This window comes from Neoarius graeffei, chromosome 9, assembly GCF_027579695.1.
Source record: "Neoarius graeffei isolate fNeoGra1 chromosome 9, fNeoGra1.pri, whole genome shotgun sequence".
NCBI classification, from domain to species: Eukaryota; Metazoa; Chordata; class Actinopteri; order Siluriformes; family Ariidae; genus Neoarius; species Neoarius graeffei.
In genome coordinates, this window is record NC_083577.1 from 46,462,387 (window position 1) to 46,488,073 (window position 25,687).

The following is a 25,687-nucleotide window of genomic DNA, read 5'->3' on the forward strand; positions in this document are numbered from 1 at the left end:
AGAGACCCGCCGCCTACTTCAGCGCAGAATAGTGACGTTTGTGCCTTGTTGATGACGTGTAAGTCGGATGAATGCGACCTGGCGGTTCAGACTGAAGTCGCATATGAAAAGAGCGGATAGGGATCGGAATTAGGACCACATATCCAAACGGCCTGGGTCGGATTTGAAAAAAATCGGATCTGTGTCGTTCATATTGTCAATAAAAGATCGGATACAGGTCACATATGGGCGAAAAGATCGGATTTGAGTCACTTCAGCCTGCAGTGTGAACGTAGCCTTAAAAAAAAAAAAACAGTAGTATGAGGTGACTAATGTAAGATGTGAAAGGACTAAGTAGGGACAGTTTTCCCATACAATTACCCATTTTAATTACCAATTCTGGCTAGCTTAATTTTATAAATTATGCAAATTCACAAAGTATATTGCCTATAGATGTTATAGTATATTACTTATTACCTAACTGACAGTTTATAAATAAATCATTGCCATCACTTCAGTGTGGAAGAACACTACAATGTGAAGTACCATAGAGAGCCTTCAACAACTCAAAATGGACCAGACCATCTCCTTCTGTTTTTGGTGCCTGGAACTTTCTCATCACTGCTTCCTTATTTAAGCCCTTTGGCTACTCTTTGTGCAGTCTTGTGTATTTGTCTCTATTACCAAGCCAGGGGTTTCCTTGTTTTATCTTTATTCCTCATGTTTTGATGTCTCTGGTTATGACCCTAGCTTGTCTTAATGCTGGATAATCAGGTGAAGCCTCATTAAGCAATGGAAAGAGGCATAAAGAGCTTTGATTAGCAGGCATACTGACCTTCTCTGTGAGGATGCCAAGGGTTCTCTCCAGTGCGTTAGCAGAGCGCTCTTTAGCAGCCCGGGACAAGCGCTCTGTGTAATAGCTGATTTGTGTCTTCAGGGTGTTAATGTGGGAAATGATCTCTTTTGCTCTTACCACATCCTGTGGCTGGTACACACCTGAATGTGGGTGGGACTCTCCAGCACTGTGGAGAGAAGGAACAGAATAGAGAGGAGGTGGGAGTTAGCCCAGATGTGCTTGTATCTCCTTGTTGAGCTACTAGATGAGCTTTATCTCCCTGTTTCTGCTTACTATTCCCATCCAGATCTAGTTTACCGATGTGTGGGTGAGACACAGAGAAACATGAAAACACACACATACAATATGAATATATGTAGATTTATATACACTTTATATGGCCAAATGTTTGTGGACAAACAACTACAACATATGTGGTTCTTCCCCAAACTGTTGCCACAAAGTTTGTTGTAGCACAATTTCCATTCACTGGAACTAGGACACCCAAACATGTTCCAGCATTATAGTGTCCCTATGCACAAAGTGAGGCCTATGAACACATGGCCTGCCAAAGTTGGTGTGGAAGAACTCGAGTGTCTTGCACAGAGCCCTGACCTCAAACCCACTAAATAACTTTGGAATGAACTAGAACACTAACTGCACACCAGGCTTCCTCACCCAACATCAGTACATGACCTCACTAATGCTTTTGTGGCTGAATGAGCAAATCCACACAACCATACTCCAAAATCTAGTAGAAAGCCTTCTGCAAACTGTTGGCCATATAATGTATAATCTATATATTTATACTGTACACACTGTTAGCAGGTCACAAGTGAGTGCAGCACATATGAGTATTCAATGGCTGTTTAAAAAAAATCTTGAATACATTGTATATTTTCTAGTCGACTTCATTTATGAGAATAAACTTAAAGTGGCTAAACACTGAGCAAACATACAACCTGATGGAACCACTGATAAAAACTGTACACCATAACTCACCCTTCATCCTCATATGCACTGATTAGAAAACAAAAATAGAAGTGTAAAAATCATTCTTACTGAAAATATTTGCATAAATGAATAAACAAAGAAACCCAGAACAAATAAATACCTAATTAAAAGAAAGAAGCAACATTAAGAAGCAAATATTTCCAAGGGAAACCAGTGATGATCCTGAAGCATCCAACCACTCATTACAAGTTATGTAATCCCATTTCACTGATTTCTGTGTAAAGGATTATCTAATCATAACATGAAATATTTCACAATAAGGTCCACAGTTTATAGCTAGTCTAAATTAGAACCCAATACTGTATTGAAAAGTCTTTTTAGACTAAAACTTCTTTAATAATGAAACTATACCGATTTTTTGTGATTATGCTGTCTAAAACTAAAAACATTTAAGAGGTTAATCATTAAGATCAGGTTTAGATCTTACTGTTTCTTGGACTCCTCAAACTTCTGAATTAGTTTCCTCAAACCACTGCCCTTAAAACCTTGATGATGTGCTGCAGGGGCTCCAGTAGTGACCACATCATAGGTTCGATCTGTAGGGAAATATTTTATTTCAACTCAAGCTTGTGCTCATTAAAACTATAAATAAGATAGCTGCTTTGTTATTGATTTTAAGTAATCATTTTTGGACACTGTTTTCAATAGAACCTGGCCAAAGCCAGACAAAATATTGCTTATGTACGGTAGTTGTCATACTTGCTAGTATTGAGTGAAGGTGTCTGAAAAGCCACGATTGTTAATAAAATAAAGAATTGTGATACAAAAGCAGTCAGAAAGACAATATCATCTGGAGAAGTAAAGATTTCACTGCATTACTCTAAGGTGGGGTTTACATTAGACCGTATCAGCGGATCATCAGATTAACGTTTTTAAAACGATTAGCGTGCACACAGCAACACCAATACACGATTCGCGTGCACACAGCAACACCAATACACGGATACACTCGGCTCCGCAGGCATCCTGCGCTCCAAATCACTCCGCCCTGAACAGCGAGTGCCCTCTGGAGGGTGCGCACTCCGGCCCTGCGCAGCTCACAGAGCGCGCTAGTGAAGTGCACGAGCAGTGATTCGGGACTGAGCCGCTGTGTGTGTGATCCCAGCGCATATCACTTACCACTTGCAAGTGGAAGGATGGCAAGCCTAAAGACAATCATAACTACACAATGGGCAGTATTTGCATCAGTATTTGCAGTATTTTCATACTTTTATACTCTTTAATGAAAGGTGATACAAGGCGGAAGTCCGCGCCGTTTTTCAGCAGTCGCGTCACATGACCAACGCCAGCGAATCAGGAAGGTGGATGTCACAGTGACGTTGTCCAATGACGACGCCAGCTAGAGCTCAGCACAGCGTATCCGCGTATTCTCAATGTTTACACAGCACCGGACCAGACACGATCTGGATTGAATACGTGGACCCTGGCGGATTCCCGTTTCCCGGCGCTTCCAGGCGTTTTAATGTAAACGGACAGTGCATCCGCGAAGAAAACGAGACAGATACGGTCTAATGTAAACTTGGCCTATATGCACCTAAAATGCTTAGAGACTCATTAAGTCACCTTCAAAGAAAACATGAATTACTACTATCCATCCATCATCTGTAGCCGCTTATCCTGTTCTACAGGGTTGCAGGCAAGCTGGAGCCTATCCCAGCTGACTATGGGCGAGAGGCGGGGTGCACCCTGGACAAGTTGCCAGGTCATCGCAGGGCTGACACAGAAACAAACACCCATTCACACTCACATTCACACCTACGGTCAATTTAGAGCCACCAATTAGCCTAACCTGCGTTGAATTACGACTACTATTACTAAAATATCAATTACTGTATGTTTTAAAATATAGCTTCCAGATGAGAATGCTTTCATAGTTCCATGCTGAATATATCCCAGCATATATACCATAGCCTGACTCGCCCTGTACCCTCATCCTTTGAATATGGAGATTAGTCGGCACAAACTCCAACTTCTTCTCTGCCTTCAAAATGCTGGATTTAAAAGAGGGACCTGATGAAAAGAGATAAATTAACAGATAAAAAGAACATGATATAAAGGCAAATAACATTAAAGCTGATAAAATGACAGCTCTTTATTGACATCACTTAATGTCACCAGTTACTTTGATGTATTGTGAATCAGACATGTGCAGGTTTAAAGGAGATACGCAGAACCTTTAAACACATTTCTGAGTGGATAGTATCTCCATCCTTGACTCTTGTATGTTGGATAAATGGGAATTTTAAAAATATATTTTTGTGAGTTAAAATCGACCGCAAAGTTGGCATTCGAGCTGCCCTGCTGAGCCAGCCAGCCCTGAATGCGTGATATCATAGCAGGAACCGGTTTTAAGGCCGAGGCCTTTGACAGCTATAGACCAAAGTCATATAAATAAAAATTTATGGTGAAAGTAAGAAATACCGTTACCGACTTGCTCAACTAAGACTGATTTGACTTCATTGATTGTGGGTTGACTCTCATTAAAACAGGATAGGAGTTATAACTTATACAACATACATGTACATGCATGCATTTTCACTGATAAAACTTAAAAGACTAATTAAATAATCAGATGAACTGAGACAATCACATTCTGAAGCAAATTAAATAATCTTATACCGGTAACTTAAACACACAATACAAGTTACATGTATGTGGCAGCGGGGGCGTGGTCAAGCGCCGGTCTGTGACAGGAGGGCGGAGTCAGGGAAGGTAAGTGGCAGAATCACGTCACCTGAGAGCAATTAACCTGTGTTTGTGTGTCTTCCCAGTGACTGCGCCCTATATCAGGAGGGAGAGCGAGAGCAGAAGGAGCTCATCCCTGGACAAGACGCTGATATATGTGTGTGTCTCTATGCGTCCGATTTTGCTAGACTGAAAAGTGTGGCAATAAAAGCCTTGTTTCACCTGATCTCTGTCCTGCCGTCCTCTGTGCTCCACCCACCCACAGGGAAAATACCACAATGTATTAATCTAAATGCAGGTAAACGAGTGTTGTTGTTTTTGTTGTTTTGTATCCAAACAAGAGTTGCATCTTACCCATCTGTGTTCTCGCTTCTTGAAGGCCGACCTTGTGGCTGATTGTTTCAAAACAATCTGACTTTCAGTTGTTTGTTCAGTTCTCCATTCATTTGCTTCTTCCACGTAAGGGCGAGATATTGCTGCTGAGGCAAGCATATCCAGCGGAGAAATCAGATGGCTGGGCCACTCTTTCTCCATTTTCTCCATTACTGCTCGGCTCAAGCAATTACTAAAACCCGGGACAAAACGTCACCGGTTTTAGCAACAACTGCGGGGAGGTCACTGCCCGAGTGCTAATATGTCCCATCCCATTCCATCCTGGGTTTTAGCAACAACCCTCAGCTCACACTCCAAGGCCCTGTACTACGAACGGAGGTCAACCTACCCAGAAGTAACCCAGGGTTCCCCCGCTAAACCGGGGTTGACAAAACCTAGTTATCTTGTTTGGGGTTAAACGGTACTACAACACCAGTTATGAAGTTGATTTGTTGAACCTAATCAGGGTTAATGCGCGTTCACGTTAAAGGGGAGGTTATCAGCGCAAATCACCACTGTTCACAATGGCACGGTCGCCGTACTTCACGGAGGAAGAATGCGCTGTCATAATGCAAAGCTACGAGGAGTTCAAAACAACATTAAGAGCAAAATCTAACACAGCGGCTGCCAATAAGGAGCGGCAAGCATGTTGGCAACGAATTGCCGATCGGGTAAATGCGCAAGTACATTCTCCCTTCTACATGTTCCAGAACAGAAGTATAGGATGAGAGAAAGCTTCATGATCAATCACAAGTCACAGAAAATGGTCCTTCGACGTGGCCCCAGTCATATATAGCTTGTTTAATGTCCGAAAAATCCTGAATAAAATTTGGTATGGTAAATTCATGGAGTAGCCTACTTAAGCTGATATGTGCACAGAGTCACATGAATTAGGATGACTGACTGTTCAGTCCGTTTGACTAAGTTGGTGTATGTCCTGTGAACATTTCAGAGGCAACAGCAGTGCCAAACGCACCTGGCAACAGGTGAAAATGAAATATAAAAACTTCATTCATAATGGTGTGTGTGTGTGTGTGTGTGTGTGTAAGCAAGCATTCATTTGCCTTTTATTTATTCAAGTTTTATCTGTTTGCCTAATAGTTCAAATTGTTTTGTATATAGTTTATAATGTTGTGTGATATTAATGATAATATTGTGGGAAAACTACTTTGCACGGACGTTCATTTAATTTATTCTATTGTCATTTTGTTTGTTCTATTTTTGTGTATTTTATTTATTTATCTGTTTGTCTAGTTGTATCTATTTTTCTAATTATATTTTTTGCATTAATAGTTTGTTTTTTCCTATTAAAATAATCTTGTGTTCTTGTTATAATTATCTATTTATCTGACTGTTTAGTTGTATCTATTTTTGTTACAATTTCAATATTTTTAATATAGAAAGTTTTTTTCTATTAAAATGTTCTTGTGTGATAACTAGTTCTTGTGTTATATTTATTGTAGTTGTATCTATTTTGTATCTCAGACTTAAATATTTTCGTAAAACAAGTGTTTTTCTATAAAATATTCTTGTGTTCTTGATAACTATGTTCGAGTGTTTTTTTTTTTTTTTACAGAAAAGCCGTTCTGCATGGACATTCATTGAAGCCCTCATTGTTTTTTTAATGGTTATTTATGAGCGTTTAGGGGTTACAATAATGTAAGTCTAGGTTGCTTTATATAAAAGGTATGTCCAGAAATATTGATGTCACTGTCTAAGCAGAGGGATCTGGCTTCTTTAGACGCTGTCTTCTTAAAACTGAATAAATATTTAAAAAGAGCCAAATGAGCCAGTCTTTTGAACGGCTCTTTTCAAAGAACGGATCACAAAGATGCGGATCCCATCAAAGAGCCATAAATCCCATCTCTAATCTGCGCTCCGATATCGCACGGGTCATCCAGGTACGCTGGCATTGTCTCTAGAGGAAATGTCGGTGGAGAGGTGGTGTTTAAAAAGGGTGTGGTTAATCGGAAACCTCGGGTTAATCGGAAACCTCGGGTTAACCAAGAACATAACCTGAGACGAGCAGGTTTGAGATGCAGCGTAAATTGCCATGGCAGCATACCTCGGTTTGAACATAGCCAACTTTCGTAGTATGGGTTAATCGGGAAGTTACGCTGCACGTGATCAAGTTACTCTCGAAGTTACCCTGGTAAGCCAGAAAACTCGCTTCGTAGTACAGGGCCCAGGAGAACTGGTGCAACTGAACTTACTTTCCTTTAAAAAAAATAATAAAATAAATACTTTCCTTTTCTTGTAGTTTTATTTAATTATTGGTACTGCACCCTCTTTCAATACGGGCTTATAGCCAACGCTCCTCAACAGATCAGAGGTTTCGTATGAGTCATCAGTAAAATGTGCAGAGCAGAGGAGAGACCACTTTGTAGGTGCCCGATTTACCCATGAACTTCTCGCAAAACCCGTCCAAATCTTTGCAGTTTGAACGTTCTTGGGCCATAAATGCAACGTAAATCCACCTTCTGTCGTGTCGCTGCACCTGCCAGCAACACATCTACGTGGCATGGTGATAAATTAGCTCAAAATGAAGGATAGGAGTTGCAGTTAGCTCTGTGTTTTAGTATAGTGGAAATGGTGATGAGACCGATAGCCTTCCTGCGGTGACGTCACAGATGTCAAGGTCATTCACTCAGACTGCTACCTATGTGAATCACTTTAATAGTAAAAATAACAATAAATCTAATATAGTAAATGCTTAAAACTATTCCTATGCCATTCTTGAGGTCTCAAGGCATTTATAAACAAAAAGTGAGGCCATGGTTCTGCGCATCTCCTTTAAGCAAAACAGCATGTATATAATAGTAAATGGTATAGTACAGGGCTTTTCAAAGTGTGGGGCGCGCCCCCCCTGGGGGGCGCCAGAGTTCTTCGGGGGGGCGCAACGTGAGAGACAAAATGGATCGATTTTTAGTACCTAAAGCTACAGTGAGTGAGGAGACAAAGTCTGGGCCAAGCAAAAAAACAGAGCCTCCAGGATGTTGTGATTTGCAACTTCAGCACAAATTCAACCAATCCCCGCGAATTCAGGGCGGTGTTGCAATTATATCCAATCACCGCAACTTTCCCGCAAATTTGACCAATCATTGGCGTCGTCTTGAGGTGACGTCGACAAACTACCTTCCGCCTTACTTCTGTGTGTTCAAGAGAAGCAGCATGCGCGCAGTGTTGCCAGATTGGGAGGTTTCAAGTGCATTTTGGCGGGTTTTGAACATATTTTGGACTGGAAAACGTCAGCAGTATCTGGCAACACTGAAAGTGTGTTATGTTTACAGTGAAGGACTGTGTGCACTTTATATTTTTTTTTTTACTTAATACAAGAAATTAATGGATGCCAACATTTTTGCCAAAATGGTATTTTATTTTCCATTGTTTAGGCAGCTTCAGCATCATACTGTGAGATTCTGTTCAAATTGTTTTTTTTTCTTCTATGAAGCCTGAGCCATTTATTTAATTAGTTTATAATTATTGTTTAATTTAGTCTTCAGGAGAGACTGACTGTACACAGTACTAGTATTAATAGTTTTTTTCTTATATGATAGCTGAGGCATTTATATTATATTTTAAGGTAACTTCATGTTGTGCTGTGAGGTTCTCTGCACTTTAACTTTTGAACCAACAGGTGCATTTGGATAAGTGAAGCCTATTTTTCTGCATTTTTGTAGTCCTGGTAATCTTTTATATTGGTAAAGTTGTTTATAGGACCATTTCTCAGTGTCTTTGTTTTTTTAATCAATAGTTTTTCAGTCATAACTTATCACTCAATTTTAATCACAGAAAGAGAAAATCACAACAATTTCTCGCAACTTTCACTTCCTCCCGCAATGTAATCACAACAAAAACCTAAAAAACACCGCAACTTTCATCGCAATTTTTTGGAAAACCCCCTGCAACATCAGACATTTTAGCCTGCAACAATCACAAAAAAGGCCCGTGAAATCCTGGGGGACTGAAAAAAAAAGAAGGAAGTATGACCACGATTATTTAAAGTTTGGATTTTCATGGACTGGATCTGAAGATGCTCCACTGCCACAGTGTGTTGTCTGCCAAGAGGTGCTAGCTAACGATGCTATGAGATGTTTAAAATGTGTAAAACAAGATGTTTTAAAAAGCACAGATGTTTAAAATGTGAAAAAGAAAAAAAAAATAATGTGTACAACAACCATTTTTTAAAAATACGAATGGAACATTAAGTATAGCAACAACAAAAATTGTAAGGGGGGGCGCGGTTGTTTATTTGCTCTCCGAGGGGGGGCTGACTCTCCCACACTTTGAAAACCCCTGGTATAGTAGATTAAAGCTAATCTCAGTTATGCTTTTGCATGCACTTAAGTCTATAAGAAGAGGGAAATCTCTACCCTTGTACTCGTGCAGGTCACTAAGTGTTTCCTGGTAGGTGAGGATGATGGTCTGATATTGAGTGATGATCTGCCTCCTTATATTCTCCCAATATGGAGACAACTCCCCCAACTCCTCCAACTCACACACCCTTTACACACAGAGAATATAGAAGTGTTTATATTAAACTTTATAGGTAAAAACATAAAATAACCCCACATGGACTAACATGCACATTTGCATACTATGAGAAATACCTGGCAGCATCTTCCTCCAGTAGCAGTTTTACAAACTGTCTGGGTATGTGAAGTGACAGCACGCTCTCTGCCATCTGTTCCAGGACACGCAGATGGTTCCCATCAGTGGTGGGCAAACGGTACATCCGTGATATTGTACCTCCAAATGCTACAATTGTTCAAACAATATATTCATTAATATCAAATAATTTACCAATTTATTTATGAAATTTACACAATATCAGAGAAAATGGTAACTGGTTAGCAATTGTTCTAATTTTATTCAAGGTTTTAGCTGAATCCTTTTCTGAGTGGAAAACCATCTGTTGTCATGCGATAATTAACATCTTTCTAGGAGGGACAAGTGAAAAGCCCTTAAAGGTGCCAGATGGAATCTTTTTTCTAAGAGTGTATTACTGAAATTAACAAATGTTCTACAGAATGTTACTTTCATGGAGATTAAATGTCATGGAAAGTCAGCAGATTAAATGCTTACAAACGTACTTACACTGAATGGTTAAGACTTTAATAGACCTTCTGTCTTAACAACAAAGTTTTCAAGCAGTAGAAATGGCAAAGAATTTCAGTGTCTGAGTCAGAATCTCCACCCACCACATTTCACTGAGTTAGAAATGGGTGAGAATATTAATTATGAATTCCTTTCACCAAACAACTACTAAAAATAAGCATTGCCTTCAGGACCAATATGGACATGTTTGAGAAAGCTGAAAATGTTGAAAGATTTCCATAAACAGTCCAATAAATTGCCATTAGTGAGAAAATTTTTTAGATACCAACCTGCTTTCAGGAGTGCGTCTTTGCACAGAGAAGCAGATTTTGATTTAATTCCCATGGATTCAGTCAGACTCTCATCAACAGGTAGCACCATCTGTGATACACAGAGGACATAATATACAGGAGGATACAGTGTGCTGTGTAGCTCATCTAATATTGAATGTCTTTCCTACTTAATTCCAATGATGACTAAAAATTAACCATGAATATAGCTTATTCAGTTTATTATAGTTTTTTAGAAAATTCCATTCCCTTAATTTACTTATAGTTTCTTTTCAGCAAGTTTTATTCATTTTGTATTGTGATGTAATCATGGTTTTTATTCTTGACTGTACAATATAAACTCCACTCACCCTGCCATTAACTGTGTCTAAGCGAGCTAGTGGGGCTCTCTGGTCTTTTTTCTCTTCCATCTGCCAGGCAATAATGGTGATGTTGCCCATCTTCTCATTCTCTGCTGATCTGAGCCATTAAACAATAAATCTAACTAATTATATTTTTCAAAGTGATACAGCAAATTTTGGGTTGAGTTAATAAGCCTTAAATATACAATATATCATTACAAAGCAATATTAAGGATGTATGTTTGTGAGAGTGTGCTGTACCAAGTTCATATACCTTAGTGTGAGGTGCAGCCTATGATATTTGTCTTGCAGTAGTTCTTTCACTGTGAACATGGCAGAACCAAGTAAGTACATCTGAGGAAAAACACACAGACATCATGACTCCATGGTGCACAATATAATCACCTTTTTTTGGTTAAAATTCAGCACCTTTTTTGATAAAAGGTAATTGCAAATGTTAAAGTCTATATGAAAAGATTGTTTTGATCATGTTTGATCATGATGATCTCACCGTGCCCTGTGAACGGTCTTTGACATCATAAACAGAAAGTTTCACTTGAGTCTGCTGTGTGATCAGAGAGTCTTGAAAAAAAGCAATGCTACTGAGGAATATTGGGTTGCTTGTCCCCTTAAATGAGAAACAAAACACTTTTCATTGTAAAGATACATGTTACCATTTCAGTTATAGTCAATTGTAAATATCCTGGGGTAAAATCAGTAATACTATGTGCTCAATGCATCCTCTCTTACCTCTATAATCTCAGTCTGAGCATGCTTTGTCCAAAATGCTTGAGGAGGGGTGGTGCAGCTCACTGCCACAAAGCTACTAGGTTTACGCTCCAATGTTGGAGTCACTAACTCACTGCATGCTGGAAAAAAAAAAGCTAATATCATTCACTCATTTATCTTCAGTAACTGCTTTATCTTGGTCTTTGTGAATCCCTGTGCCCATCCCAGTAACCCTGGACGCACAGCATGAAAGTGTCTATATTGCCCCTCAGGTTCATTAATACCTAGGGGCAGTATAGAGTAACCAGTCCACCATCAGCTTTATTTAAATAGGCTGAAATTGTGTTGCCTGTAGACATGTTACCTTGTGCTAATGCTAATTTAACAGGAACGGACAAGGAATTCATCCATTCTCAGTCTAATGCACAACACAGGTGGGTGAATTGCCTTTTACTTTATAAAATTAGTATGTAAAAACATACAGACTTACAATTATATTCTAAGGGCAATCAGCACATTTAAAATACAGTGTTGTGCAAAAGTCTTTGGTACATACAAATAAATGCTGTAAAGCAAAAATGCCTTCAAAAATAATGAAATTAAATATCTCTCTGCTGGTGATCTAAGTCCCCTGATTTGAACCTTATTGCCAATGTGGTGTCTCTCAATCAAGAATGACTGAGCTAGAATACAGGTTTGAAGTACCAGTATTGAAGGAGCCATGTGAAGAGAATTTTTTTTTAAATATATTTCTAATGATTCATTAATTAGGGTTGTTGTAAATATATTTCATTGCTTGATGAGCCAATTTGATAGTTTCCAGACATTTACACAGGAACATTATATAAAACACAATAAACCATCCCTAAAGCAACCAATTCATTCCTTGTTCACCCAAAGAGAAGTGTTTAGTGGTGGAATATCCATAAAGGCATAAAGATGATCAGAGACCTCTTTTTAATCAAATATATTTTTAATTATCACAGTGGTACCTTTCTGTCTGCTACTTACCCAGACTGAACTCTAACACAGGCTCGTCAGGATCCTGACTGTTTCCTAAACACAGATTATTCTGTAGATATTACCATTGCCTGCTAGCACATGAATAATGATTACACTTTATAGAATTAATCATAAATCATAAAGTAATTTAAATAGTGCAGAATTCAGCAACCAAATAACAAAACTACTCTGTCTATCTCTTACCTGTCAATGTGAGCCCTATCATTTCAGAAGCGATATCGAATGTGTTGGCACGATACACAGACCAGGGCCGGTGACGAGGACTGCGCTCTTTTGCCGCCATTTTGTAGTAATTAAAACAAATAAACCTCTGGGATCTTGGAGACTTAAATTGGAGAGCAGTACTGATAGTATGGATGAGATGGACAAAAGGATGAGGAAAACGCCCTCACACCTTTATACCTTGGGTATGAAGAAAGTGTGATGGTGAGGTCTGTAGCACTGTTTCACTCCATGAACTAGACTTCTAAAGAGAAACCTGGACAGAGAAAGAGAAGGGAGAAGTTATGAATAAATATTAAATTCGCAACACCTGTCAACAATTGCCAAGACAAATTAGACACAGAACCTCAGATATGCTTAATATAAGATAGCAGAGGATTTGTAAACACACCTGCCCGTTATTCATTTGTGCTAAAAGAACATTTCAAAAAATTTGAGGGATTTAATCATGAATTTATGAATTCTGAAAAGCTTATTTAACACTTGTGTCCTACTCACAAATAAGACCTTAATAGCAGCTTGGCAACAGTTTGAAATGCTATTTCTCTGAACATAAACAGGTATATGTCATCACAAGGATACAAACCATATATAAACAGGGAACCTTTTACTAGATCACACAATGTGTGGTCACTGCATCATTCAAAAAGAAAGTGCACTACGCAATATTTCTGAAAACTTGGCTGTTTTCTGGAACTGATCAAGTAAAGCTGTGAGAAAGGCATGTGGCAGTATTTCAACAGCGAGCACAAGTTACATGCACAAACACTATCAGGCTACTTTTGAACTTCTACTTTGTACTTCTCTTGTTTGGAATTTCACATTTTCCATAATAGAAAATATGAACTGTGTATTTTTTGTGCCCATTTTTGTGTTTATCGCAGCTGAAAGTTTCATGGGAGGAGGAGGGGGGGAATTCTTACATTGTCATGACTTTCTTTGAAGGAGCTCATTACTACATATAAGATCTAAAAAGTGAATCAGCATGCACTTATTTGTCTTGCCTTTTTCAGAAATGGCCAACTTTCATAACACATCTCTATCCTTCGCATCTCTTCTCCAACATGAGCTTGTCTTTAAAAGCTGAGATGGTACAAAGAGGTGTGAGAAAAAAGGAATCTGAGATTAATTAAAGTGAAGCAAAAGGTGGGACAGGCAGAACCAACGATGAGACAGGTTTGCAGATTATATATCTTGCAGTGCTGGCAGCAGAAGCTGAGTACATTTGATGAAATACTCCCTTTGCATTACCATAGCATTAAAAGCCAAGCCCCATTATCCAAACATTCAAAGGTACAGGGCTATCAAACATTGTCAGTACCAAAATTCATTGCTTTTATTTTATTAGTAAAAATGGGCAAACAGCACAATATTCTATATAGTATTTTCAATAAACAAAATACAGTATAATTGTGCCTCAGTGTTTTAATATTGAATGCACGGTTATGTTTTACCCACATTACCCACACATGGCTATATTGGCAATATGCACACAAAGACAGATGATAAGTAATGAAAATCAATGAAATATCAGAACTATAATCAGAAGTGCTGTAGTTAAAAATAAACAGTGACATTTCACGCTGCTTATCTCTCAACACTTACACAGGCTCAGAGCTTATATTTATTTTCACCTTAACACATATAAGACATTGATGAAGGAAAAACAATGATCGTGAAACATTAACTGTTCAAAAAACAGTCTTTCTCTGTTAATGGAGAAGGATGCAGACAGAACACTATTCAACCAAAATTAATTTTTAAAATAGAATTCAATTTGGAGTAATTTTAATGTAATATTACATGGCGCCATTGTGCTGTAACATGCAGTGCTCTTTCCTGAAGTGTGACTCACAGTCATGAATCAGACTTTTCTCCTTTGTCAGTTCCTACACAGCATGGAGGTTGCCATCCTTCAGAATGCATGAACGTGTCGCTCTTTCTCCAGTGGGAACATGAACACACAGGACCAAGAATCAAAACATAATTTATTCTATTTGATTCAGAAATAAGTAAGCAATATCATATGGGCAAGAATCCTGTTATACTGAATATCAGAATGTCTGAGTTGCGTGCAGGCAAGAAGCCTCTATTCAGTGTCAGACTGACTGACAGAGTGATACAAACAAACAATGCTAAATATCGCATCAGCACTCTTGGAACGCCGCTCGTTCAATCAGTCGACCAGAACTAACTGTTGTATAACGTGTGATAGTGTAAGGATGTGGATTTTGTGACATTTCAATTGTGGACCAATTCTGTATCATGTTCCTCTTCATTTGATTATTACAGATGACTAATGTAGATTTGTTTTGCTAGAGGTCAGAATTTACAATAAATTAGTAATTCATACAAATGAGTTTCACTAATGTAACCACCACTAAGCCATTGCTGTGTCTAAATGATGCTGCTTTAACTAGTGCAATGTTTGAAACAATTCTTGTCATGTGTATATGCATTTAGCTATTGCTGGGTTTCAGTCACATGACTTTTCTTAGCAGTTTTACCGGAAGTGAAATTGCTGGTGGCCTAAACAGCTGCCTCATGCAAACAACTAGCGATAACTTATCAAAGTATGCTCATAATCTAGAAGCTATTGCTCACTTTAAATATATTCAGGAGATTGCTACGTGCAGTCTGGGAAAGAAGGATTTGTCATCCACTCTCGAAAACTACCCTTCAGTCGAGTTACTTGACACCTTGAACTATCTGGTGTTGCAGACTACAACACCTTCTACACTGCAAAACAGATGAAAGCGTGGAAGAGTATGGAGGCTTACAACTTTTTTGTATGTGGCTGGGTAAAGGACCTCGGTATCAAGTCGCTGCCAAATGAATCCTGTTTTGTTTTGCCTGTGTAAGTCTCATCTCATCTCATTATCTCTAGCCGCTTTATCCTTCTACAGGGTCGCAGGCAAGCTGGAGCCTATCCCAGCTGACTACGGGCGAAAGGCGGGGTACACCCTGGACAAGTCGCCAGGTCATCACAGGGCTGACACAGACAACCATTCACACTCACACCTACGGTCAATTTAGAGTCACCAGTTAACCTAACCTGCATGTCTTTGGACTGTGGGGGAAACCGGAGCACCCGGAGGAAACCCACGCGGACACGGGGAGAACATGCAAACTCCACACAGAAAGGCCCTCGCCGGCCCCGGGGCTTGAACCCAGGACCTTCTTGCTGTGAGGCGACAGCACTAACCACTACACCACTGTGCAAGTATGTTGTTTTTTTTTGGTAAGTTTTTCCATTCTTGTCTTTACAACGAAGTGCTGCACGGTGAAGTGTAAACAAACAGTTCGCTTGATTCTCACTTGTGTTTGCTCTTATCTCTCAGGTAAATCATTTACAAAGATCATTAGAAACCCCTTTAAAGACCCGGATCTTAGTTAAACAATACGGAGAAGTGATCACAGTGCATTGTAATTGTATGGCTGGGTAAGAATTTTGTCGCGACCTTCATGCATATGGACTTTGTGAGGAGTGAGGGGTAAACAAAGAAACAGCTGGGGACTTTAGCGCTTCGTGACTAAAAAAAGTAACGTAAAATAACAAAACATAGCAAGAAAAGTACTTGGAAAACACTAAGGACATAGCTGAGAGGGATATACAAAGCTTTCACGAAGTGATTATTGCAAACTCGAGCATGCTTCGACTCGGCTCCCTTTGATTTCAGTGAGAGGTTCAAAAGCTACCTTTTTCGATGTCTTTTTGTGAAATCCTGTGTTCATTCACCCTTTTTTATTAGCTCATGGGGAACCCTGAAGAAACTTTTATGAGTTTCACGGTTTTATCAATTCGAACAACGCAAGCGTAAGGTATTTTTCATGCAAGCAATGCACCTTCTCCGTACAAACACTTTGTCAACTGAGCTTTGGTAGACCACCAGCTAAAGTTTTGAATAACTAATGAGGTGGATGTGACGTCACGTGAAACCCAGCAATTGCTCCATCTATCAACAAATAACCTGTTTGACTTACTGCTTAAAGAGGCCAACTCACCCTTCCAAGCATGTATTTTTTTTTTGAAAGCACATGACTGCTACCTGCTAGCTCTATGTGCAGCAAAACCTCTGCAAATTCACTGTTAGTGATCCCTTTAAAACTCATCTCGAACTTTATCTTCATCTACGTGTTTTAGTAGAAACTTAAAACAAAATATGCCTTGTCCGCCCCCCTTCTCAGCTGCGCACAAAACGGCCGAGGCCAGTTCGGGTCCATTACAATGGAATAACCATACAAAAAGGGAATGAATCAGTCAAAAGAATTTAAAACACATCTTCACTTTCATGTTACAGTTTAAGGTTTATGGCCTAGGGTGTCACTGGATTGCTGTGGATTGTTTTAGGAATATTGATGCATATAAAATAGTGACTCGCCACTTGGCACAGAGGATTCTGGGAAGGGTAAGCCAGCCCCTTTAACTAGCGTGCTAGCTAATGACTAGAAAACCTTAACATATTGTAACTATTTAGACAACACTAAATTTGGCAGTGTCAGCAGTTTACCACCGCACACATTTTCAGAGTAGTACTTCTCATCTCATCTCATTATCTCTAGCCGCTTTATCCTTCTACAGGGTCGCAGGCAAGCCGGAGCCCATCCCAGCTGACTACGGGCGAAAGGCGGGGTACACCCTGGACAAGTCGCCAGGTCATCACAGGGCTAGAGTAGTACTTTGTATAACAATTAGTTTTTCTTGATTGCTTACACACTATTACCAAACTTATGAACTAAACATCCTAATACATAACACCATCTCCCAAAAGAGACACACATTTCCTAAAACTATACACTGTATTGAGCGGTTTACTCGCATGATTTAAATTAGTTGAACTTTTAGTGCAAAACTCTACACACAAATTCCCTTAATTATCATTGCCTACACCTTGTGTTCATTCAGAAAGCACAAGCATTCAAAATTGTTAAGTCAGTCAGCAAAGATTGAATCCAATTAGCACACGATTACCTGATTGAAAACACTGAGTCAAAATTGTTCACACACTAATCAGAACCTCCAATGCATATACAAAGGCCCTGTTTTTTTTTTTTATTGATTGATTCCAAACAGTAAAGAAGATATAAAAACAAACAAAAAAATAAAAAATGCAATCATCAAAACATCATCATAAACAGAATAGCGTAGCTACAAGGCAATAACATAATAATGCTCGGAAAGGATTAAGAAGAAGTAAATAACTTATCAAATCCTAACCCTCTATACCACCATTAATCAAACGTCACTTTCCACCATAATAAACTATATATACAAAAGAAAGCAAAATCAGCAAAAAAAAAAAAAAAACAAAAAAAAAACACCAACTTACCAAGACATACCAACATGGTATATCAACCAAATCAAATCATATATACAAATACTTATGTTATTAAGTATTTAGCTAATTTAGTTTTAGAACAATGGATTCAGGAGGAGGAGACAAGCAGTGGGTGATGAAATTTATGCCACTCTTGTTGACCATGTCCTTGTGCATGGCCCATCAATAAGGAAGGCTGAGCAATGAGTGCAGCCGAACCGTAGCCGCTTCACTGTTGCTTCCATCATACGGACCTTCAGGCAGGAATCAAATCAAAAAATCAAATTCCTTCCCACACCATGTGGCGCATAGGGTGGCGCTGATCCCCATTTCCATAGCCCTCGGCCTCTTGCCTGTTACCTAGCTAGGGTTACAGTGGGGGGCTAGTCTTCTGATAACCGCGAGAGTTTTACAGTACATGTAGATACTGCTCTCTACTGTACTCTACTTTGGATTGCTGTACTCTGAGCCTTTACAATACTGTATAGCAGTTACAATATGTAATATGGAGTTACTGTATGTTTCCATTTTATCAAAAGGATGATTTACAGTTACAGTATCCCATCCCACTTCTGTTTTTGCAGAACTGAAAGATGACAACCTGGTGGAGGCAGGAGAAGGCTGCTATCCAAGCAGCAAGAGAGGGAAATAGTCAACATAGTCATTGCCAACAATGCAAGTCGCCTGCGAGAGATTCAACAGTGGGTCCTTGAGGATCAACAAGTCTTTCGAGGAACTGATGCCATTAGTATCTCAACAATTGACTGTATTCTTGGGGGGGGGGGGGGGGGGGAGTCTATGAATGAAACCGGCATATTGCGTCCCTTTTAAAAGAAATTCTGACAGAGTGAAAGACCAGCATCAGGAATATGTGCAGGTATGGGCTTTCATATTGTATGAAGTATTTCAGTATGTTAGATAGTATTATTGTATAGTACAGCTGTCTATACTGTAGAACAAACTACATATATGATGGCCTACCATTTTCACCCTCTAGCAATGTGTTTTGGAATAGTCATTTTACAGTACTCTACTATATTTCATGGTTTTGTAGAGAATCTTTCAAATAGAAGGGCGACCTATTCCTCACAAGATGATCTTTGTTGATGAAGTGAGATTCGATCTGTCTGAGCAGAAGAGGGAGGAACATAACTGTCCAATGGGGCATCATGCATGTCCCTGGCCAGCAAGGAGGGAATATCACTAATGTGCGCCACCATCAGCCACCAAGGGGTCCTCCACCGTCATGCCATCCTTTGGCCATATACTGCAACACAATGCTTCTCCTTATTTTCCTTGACAGTCTGCGAGACCATATATATCAGTTCAAGCAGAGGGAGCCAGTTGTCTACAGCAGCCATGCTACATGCTCATTTGGGACAACACAAGTTTCCATCGGGCTGCTCTAGTTCGTGACTGGTTCACCAATAACCCCAGGTTCAACAATATCTTTCTACCAACATATTTCCCCTTCCTCAACCCCATAGAGGTGTTTTTTTTTTTTTTGGAATGGTGGTGGAAGGTGTATGACGGAGACCCCTACATTCATGCTCACCTTCTCCAGGCCATGCCATGCATGCCAGGGGTGGATTAGGCATGTGAGGTTCCCCCGCCACTACCTGGCAAGGGCCAATATAGCCTGTGATGTAGATGAGGTTCTCTTGCCTGACCCAGACCAGAGACACGATGCAGTAGCAGAGTAAACTATTTTCTGCATTTACCAGTAATCCACAGTGGGAATGCTGAGGTAAATTTTCTATTATGTTTTACATCTTTACACAAGTTTCCCCCTTTTTACTATGTTTACAGTACCTTTTTCATCCCTTAATGTTTGCATTGATTGTAAGTTGTACTGCATAATACATTATGAATAAAAAAATTTACAGTATACATTTTTGTCTGTGTTTATGACGTAAAGAGGTTTTGTGGGGGAGAACCAGAAGTAACATTATTCATTGCAGGTTTTTGTGGCAGTATTATGAATTAAACTCTGCAGTGTGACGTAAGTGGTTAGCGCTGTTGCCTCACAGCAAGAAGGTTCTGGGTTTGAGTCCAGTGGCCGACAGGGGCCTTTCTGTGTGGAGTTTGCATGTTCTCCTCGTATCTGCGTGGGTTTCCTCCAGGTGTTCCGGTTTTTCCCCACAGTCCAAAGACATGCAGGTTAGGCTAACTGCTGGCTCTAAGGCTACATCCACACGAAAACAGCAACGAGATTTTATTAAAAAAATATCGCGTCCACATGGGCAACGGATCAGTAAAATATCAGGTACATATGGCAACGCAATGCTTGCTGAAAACGATGCAATACACATGCCACACCTCTATACACGTCTGTAAGACGGTTCCATCGGAGACACCAGAACAATAGAAGTAGGACGCATGCGCATAAACCCCTTCTTCTACCCGGCGTGAAGCACTCTCAGGAACAAACACACAACAAGAAGGAGATGGCTGCGACTACGCGAGGAAATCATGCCTTCTGTGTGTACAAATTAGTTTTATTAGTGTGCATAGTTTTATACAACTTAATTTTCTTATTGTGTGTGAACATTTTGAAAAGCATTTTTATATAATTTATATAACTTTTTATATTGTGTGTGAACATTTTGAAAAGCAGTCTTATCCAATAAAAAAAAAGAAATTCAAGAAATGGTTCAGTTACTTGTTTATTTAAAAGAAAAGCTGTATACAAAAGTGAATGCAATACAGTGGTTCATACAAAACAGCGAGAGTGCTGCTTGTTCTAGTCATGTGGTTGTGACGTCATCGTAAACAAATCCGTTCTACTCATCCAGACGACTTCGCAACGGCGCCGTTGCCAGATTTTTCCACTCTGGAACCCGTTCTCAAAAAATATCGTTTTGGGGCACCCGAAACGCCGGTGCCGTGTGGACGCCAGGCCGAAACGATAAACAATTTTATCAGATTCACCTGAATCTGTTGCCGTGTGGACAGCCTCTCAATTGTCCATAGGTGTTGTGTGAATGGTTGAGAGGAGAAAACCTCTATAATAATCCAGCAGAAGGCAACAGAAAACCACTACTGTAATGTTCCCTAGACCCTTTGATGGCTGAAGCTGTCAGAGCGGCCATGTCACTGTAGTGATATGCCTGGATGGTGTGGTGTGTGTTTTTGAGGACTATTGTGTGATGTTTGAAGGCAAAGTTTGGTTTTCCAGCAAGAGTAAATGGTTTTGAGTCAAGAGTTTGGTTTTAACCTGGAAGTTTGACATTGGAAGAGTTGAATGTGCAGTTTTGGATTTATACTTAGAGTTTTGAGAAATGGAGCTTAGTTTTGAGAAATGTCTTGGCAACTGAGAAAAACTGTAATATGTAGGTTACCTAAGGAAAAACTATAGACAAACTAAAAACACTGCAGCCAAATCCCTAAGTTCTTCTTCTATTGACAGAAAAGATTTCACTTCTATGGCAGTGTATGCAGGTCACATCATGAACGGAAGACAGCGTGCATGTCAGCCAAACCTTTCTCAAGCCAGCTGCATCTTCCTTCTTTTGTAATACAACCACATCCTGAAATTTGTGCCTAATAAGGAAGTTTAAGGGAAACTTTCTTCTCTTTCTTTGTACTTGAGTCTTCTCTGTGACTGTCTTTCAGTGCACTTACTGGGTGTTGTCTATACACAATGATCATGCTGATATACACTACAGTATGTGGTCAAAAGTATGTGGACACCTGACTCATATACAGTATGCCCATATATGCTTGTTCAACACCCACCCACCATAACAGCCTCTGCTCTCTTGATAAGGCTTTCCACTAGATTATGGAGTGTCGATGTGGGGATGTTTGTGCTCATCCAGCCACAGAAAGCATTAGTGAGGTCAGGCAAGGAGGCCTGGTGCATAATTGCCATACCATTTCATTTCAATGGTGTTCATATGGGTTGAGGCCAGGGCTCTTTTGTATGACTCAGGAATAAAGACTCATCTCGGTGAGGTGATTCATTCATTTTTCCCTGGGCCACACATGAGCACCACTTAGGTTCAGTTTCGTTCATGAACGGGTCTTTTGGGTATGAATCTCTTGTTCATGTGTCACATACCGGCTTCATATTCTCAGTGTAGGGAGAAGTGATTTGTTCACAAATCATTACTGATTGGTCTGGCTGAACAGTGTGGTTTTTATTTAACTTTATTTCTATTTGACCTTTCAATATTTAAATACATCTTTATTTTCATCCAACTTAGTCTGCCCTTCAGAGACATACATTATTTATAGTATATCCTGGTGGTGTAGTGGTTAGTGCTGTCGCCTCACAGCAAGAAGGTCAGGGTTCGAGCCCCGTGCCCGGCGAGGGCCTTTCTGCGTGGAGTTTGCATGTTCTCCCCGTGTCCGCGTGGGTTTCCTCCGGGTGCTCCGGTTTCCCCCACAGTCCAAAGACATGCAGGTTAGGTTAACTGGTGACTAAATTGACCGTAGGTGTGAATGTGAATGGTTGTCTGTGTCTATGTGTCGGCCCTGTGATGACCTGGCGACTTGTCCAGGGTGTACCCCACCTTTCGCCCGTAGTCAGCTGGGATAGGCTCCAGCTTGCCTGTGACCCTGTAGAACAGGATAAAGTGGCTAGAGATAATGAGATGAGTATATCCTGGTTATAAAGAAATACATCCTAAATTTATATCAGTTTATTTTGTGTTATATGTTGCCATATATAGTACTGTTTTAATAAAGGAGCAAAATGTAGACTTTTGGCTGATTTGGGATAACATGTAGTAATAATTTTAGCCTGTGACTTGTTCACAAATCAAAACTATGGGTCTGTTGGGTATACGTCTCATTCACTTGTCACATGATTGCCATATATTCTCAGAGTAGGAACAACTGATTTGTTCACAAAGCATACTACAAATCTTTCAGGTCTAGCCTCCCATTCATTATTAACGTTGTTACAGCAGTCACATGATCAATGCTATTACTGAAGACGAGAGGAGGGCCTGCTAACATTAGCTGGTAAAACAATGTTTCTGTAGATGCCCATATATGTGCCCATAGCACATAATGCTGTAATTATAATTACATAATGTGTGTAATGTAATGTAGTTATTGAATGGATGTTTAATTTGTCTTTCCATTGGAATGAGTTCATACGCTACGGGTCTTCAATGACCAGGGAGGTTCAAGTGAATAGCTATTATACAATGAATAGAATTATATTTGTATTTATAAGTGCAGCACTCTTGTACGGGCAACTGAAGTGATCACTTAAACTGAATAACTCAATAGACTATGATCCAAAAGTTTGCTTAAGAGCTTAACAAAAGTGAACTTGTGTATTATACTTTATCAAGTGAAGCAAAACATGTTGCTCTTAGTGTTTGAGAACTGTATGGGGTGGCATGCAATGCCACACTTGTTCCAGTGAATGAAGTAAACAAATGATTTGAAAAGACGACTCATTTATTTCAGTGAACGAGATTCAAAGATCCAAGTCAGTAAAAAAAAGATCTGTACTTCCCATCATTGTCATCATCCACACCAACCTTGGCAAACCATGTCCTTATGGAGCTTGCTTTGTGCACAAGAGCACTGTTATGCTGGAATATGTTTGGGCTAGGCCCCTTAGGCTACGTTCACACTGCAGGCTGAAGTGACTCAAATCCGATCTTTTCGCCCATATGTGACCTGTATCCGATCTTTTATTGACAATATGAACGACACAGATCCGATTTTTTCAAATCCGACCCAGGCCGTTTGGATATGTGGTCCTAATTCCGATTCCTATCCGCTCTTTTCATATGCGACTTCAGTCTGAACCGCCAGGTCGCATTCATCCGACTTACACGTCATCAACAAGCCACAAACGTCACTATTCTGCGCTGAAGTAGGCGGCGGGTCTCTCAAAAAAAAGTTACAACATGGTGCATATGACATCAATGCGAGGGACGCTTCGGGCTGTGAAGGTTCTGAATCTTCTCAATGGAAGGACGCAGAGGTTAGGGAGCTGATTTCCATTTGGGGGGATGCAGCTATTCAAGCTAGATTGGATGGGTCATACCGCAACCGGGTGGTTTTACTTCCGTAAACACTGGCCATGCTCACTGCGTGTGACGTCGTCGTATCCTGCAATGCGCATGCGGAACACTTTTAGGTCGCTTTTCGTTCATACTGAGGATCACATACAAGTCGCATATATTTGTGAATGTGAACGACCTCACAAAAAAATTGGATTTCACAAAAAAATCGGAATTGAGCATTAAGCCTTGCAGTGTGAACGTAGCGTTAGTTCCAGTGTGGGGAAAGCTTGAAGCTACAGCATGCACAGACATTCTAGACAATTGTGTGCTTTCAACTTTGTGGCAACAGTTTGGGGAAGACGTATATGGGTGTGATGGTCAAGTGTCCACATAGCTTTGGCCATATCAGTGTACTTCATTAGACCAGAGACAGTCTACCACAAATAATGTATGAAATATTTCCTACACAGAAAAACCAGTGGTTTGTAGACTGCCTGAAATATATTGTAATTCCCAAAAGGTAGCATCAAGCCAAAGTAAATCCCAGAATTCAACAAACAAACTTCTTTACAACACTGAAGAGGTCTCACATGATGATTCTTATCCTACAGCATCTTGCATCATTTGTTTTCCCCCTTGCACTGGATTATTTATCTTCATTGCAAGCAATTTAACAACTCTGGTAAAAATAGCCCAGGAGGCTACCTTTAATAAATCAGAAAAAATGGTTAATAAAAAGATCCCAATCAAAATTAGCAGACACTGTATCGTTTGTCTGTCAGCCTCTCTGAAAACCAGCTAAATATACTTTTGTTATCTATCTCTCCTTGACATCATAGTCCTGCTGTCGTCTCTTCAATATCTTTATTAACTGTTAACCTGCAGTTCTCTTATCATATTGATTGATTGATTACTTTATTCTGAACAATAAAGAAGATATAAAAATAAATGACAAATAATGTCTAAATAATATGATGAGAAAGTAAGGAGGAAAAGACTGAACTGGGCTCACTTGACCAGTTTCAATTCTGATAAATAGCAAAATGGTAAACTGAGAATTTTTATGGAACAATTCAGTGATTAGTAACTGAAATAGATTCTCAACCCTTGTTCAGTAAACAAACTGAGTCAGATGATATGAGAGCAGCATGATCACAGACCACCTTCTTGCCAAACTCCTGTGATCAAACATGGCTTTAGCACAACATCCCTTCTTTTATTCCCCAATTAATTTACTTCATGCGTGCTGATTCCTGAGGAAGAAATCTAGTCATTAACCAGAACCTCAAATACCTCTTCACATGAACCAAATATCATGATCATGCAGAAATAGTACATTTTTGATCCCTGCGGTAAATTGTGCTGCTGTAGCAAACAAGATACATCAAATTACAAGGATACTACAAAAAAAGTCTTATGATAATGGTAAAAAAATGTAAGCTATAAGTAGAGTGATGCATGATAAATTTTCCCACTGAGGGATGAATAAAAGTTTCTTATTTTAAAAGTGGCAAGTGATCATATTTATATGTCAAGATAAAAGAGAGTATCAAACTATAGCAGCAATAAAACAGAGCTGCATGGAATGACTATATTTAACAGTTATTCCACGAAATTGAGTCGTAAATGAGCGATAGCCGATGAGGTGCGGACTGCCGAGTCGGCTATAAGCCATGTATGACGAGTTTGAGTGGAATAACGGTTTTATTCTATCCACATTCACTGGATTTTGAGAAACAGTCTTTTTATTTTTTGCAAATTTGATATTTTAAAAAAACAAAACAAACAAACAAAAAAACTTTACACA

The 25,687-nt window shown here is 39.6% G+C and overlaps 1 protein-coding gene across 6 annotated transcripts in view; it reads right to left on the reverse strand.

Annotated features, from left to right (window-relative positions):
* Positions 1-25,687, reverse strand: part of inpp4aa (inositol polyphosphate-4-phosphatase type I Aa) — a 39,744-nt gene that overhangs the window by 8,469 nt on the left and 5,588 nt on the right. For 2 of the 6 annotated variants that reach the window (XM_060929658.1, XM_060929653.1), the window contains exons 2-14: positions 12,549-12,843; positions 12,354-12,398; positions 11,364-11,482; positions 11,125-11,241; positions 10,888-10,967; positions 10,623-10,731; positions 10,273-10,363; positions 9,496-9,643; positions 9,259-9,389; positions 3,734-3,838; positions 2,256-2,364; positions 1,817-1,834; positions 815-1,001 (exon numbers count right to left, since the gene is read on the reverse strand). In XM_060929658.1, coding sequence (XP_060785641.1) covers positions 815-1,001; positions 1,817-1,834; positions 2,256-2,364; positions 3,734-3,838; positions 9,259-9,389; positions 9,496-9,643; positions 10,273-10,363; positions 10,623-10,731; positions 10,888-10,967; positions 11,125-11,241; positions 11,364-11,482; positions 12,354-12,398; positions 12,549-12,648 — 1,359 coding nt within the window. In that variant the 5' untranslated portion in view covers positions 12,649-12,843. Of the gene's footprint in view, positions 1-814; positions 1,002-1,816; positions 1,835-2,255; positions 2,365-3,733; positions 3,839-9,258; positions 9,390-9,495; positions 9,644-10,272; positions 10,364-10,622; positions 10,732-10,887; positions 10,968-11,124; positions 11,242-11,363; positions 11,483-12,353; positions 12,399-12,548; positions 12,844-14,442; positions 14,530-25,687 lie in introns of all 6 variants that reach the window. The other 4 variants (XM_060929659.1, XM_060929657.1, XM_060929654.1 and 1 more) reach the window with 3 other exon arrangements.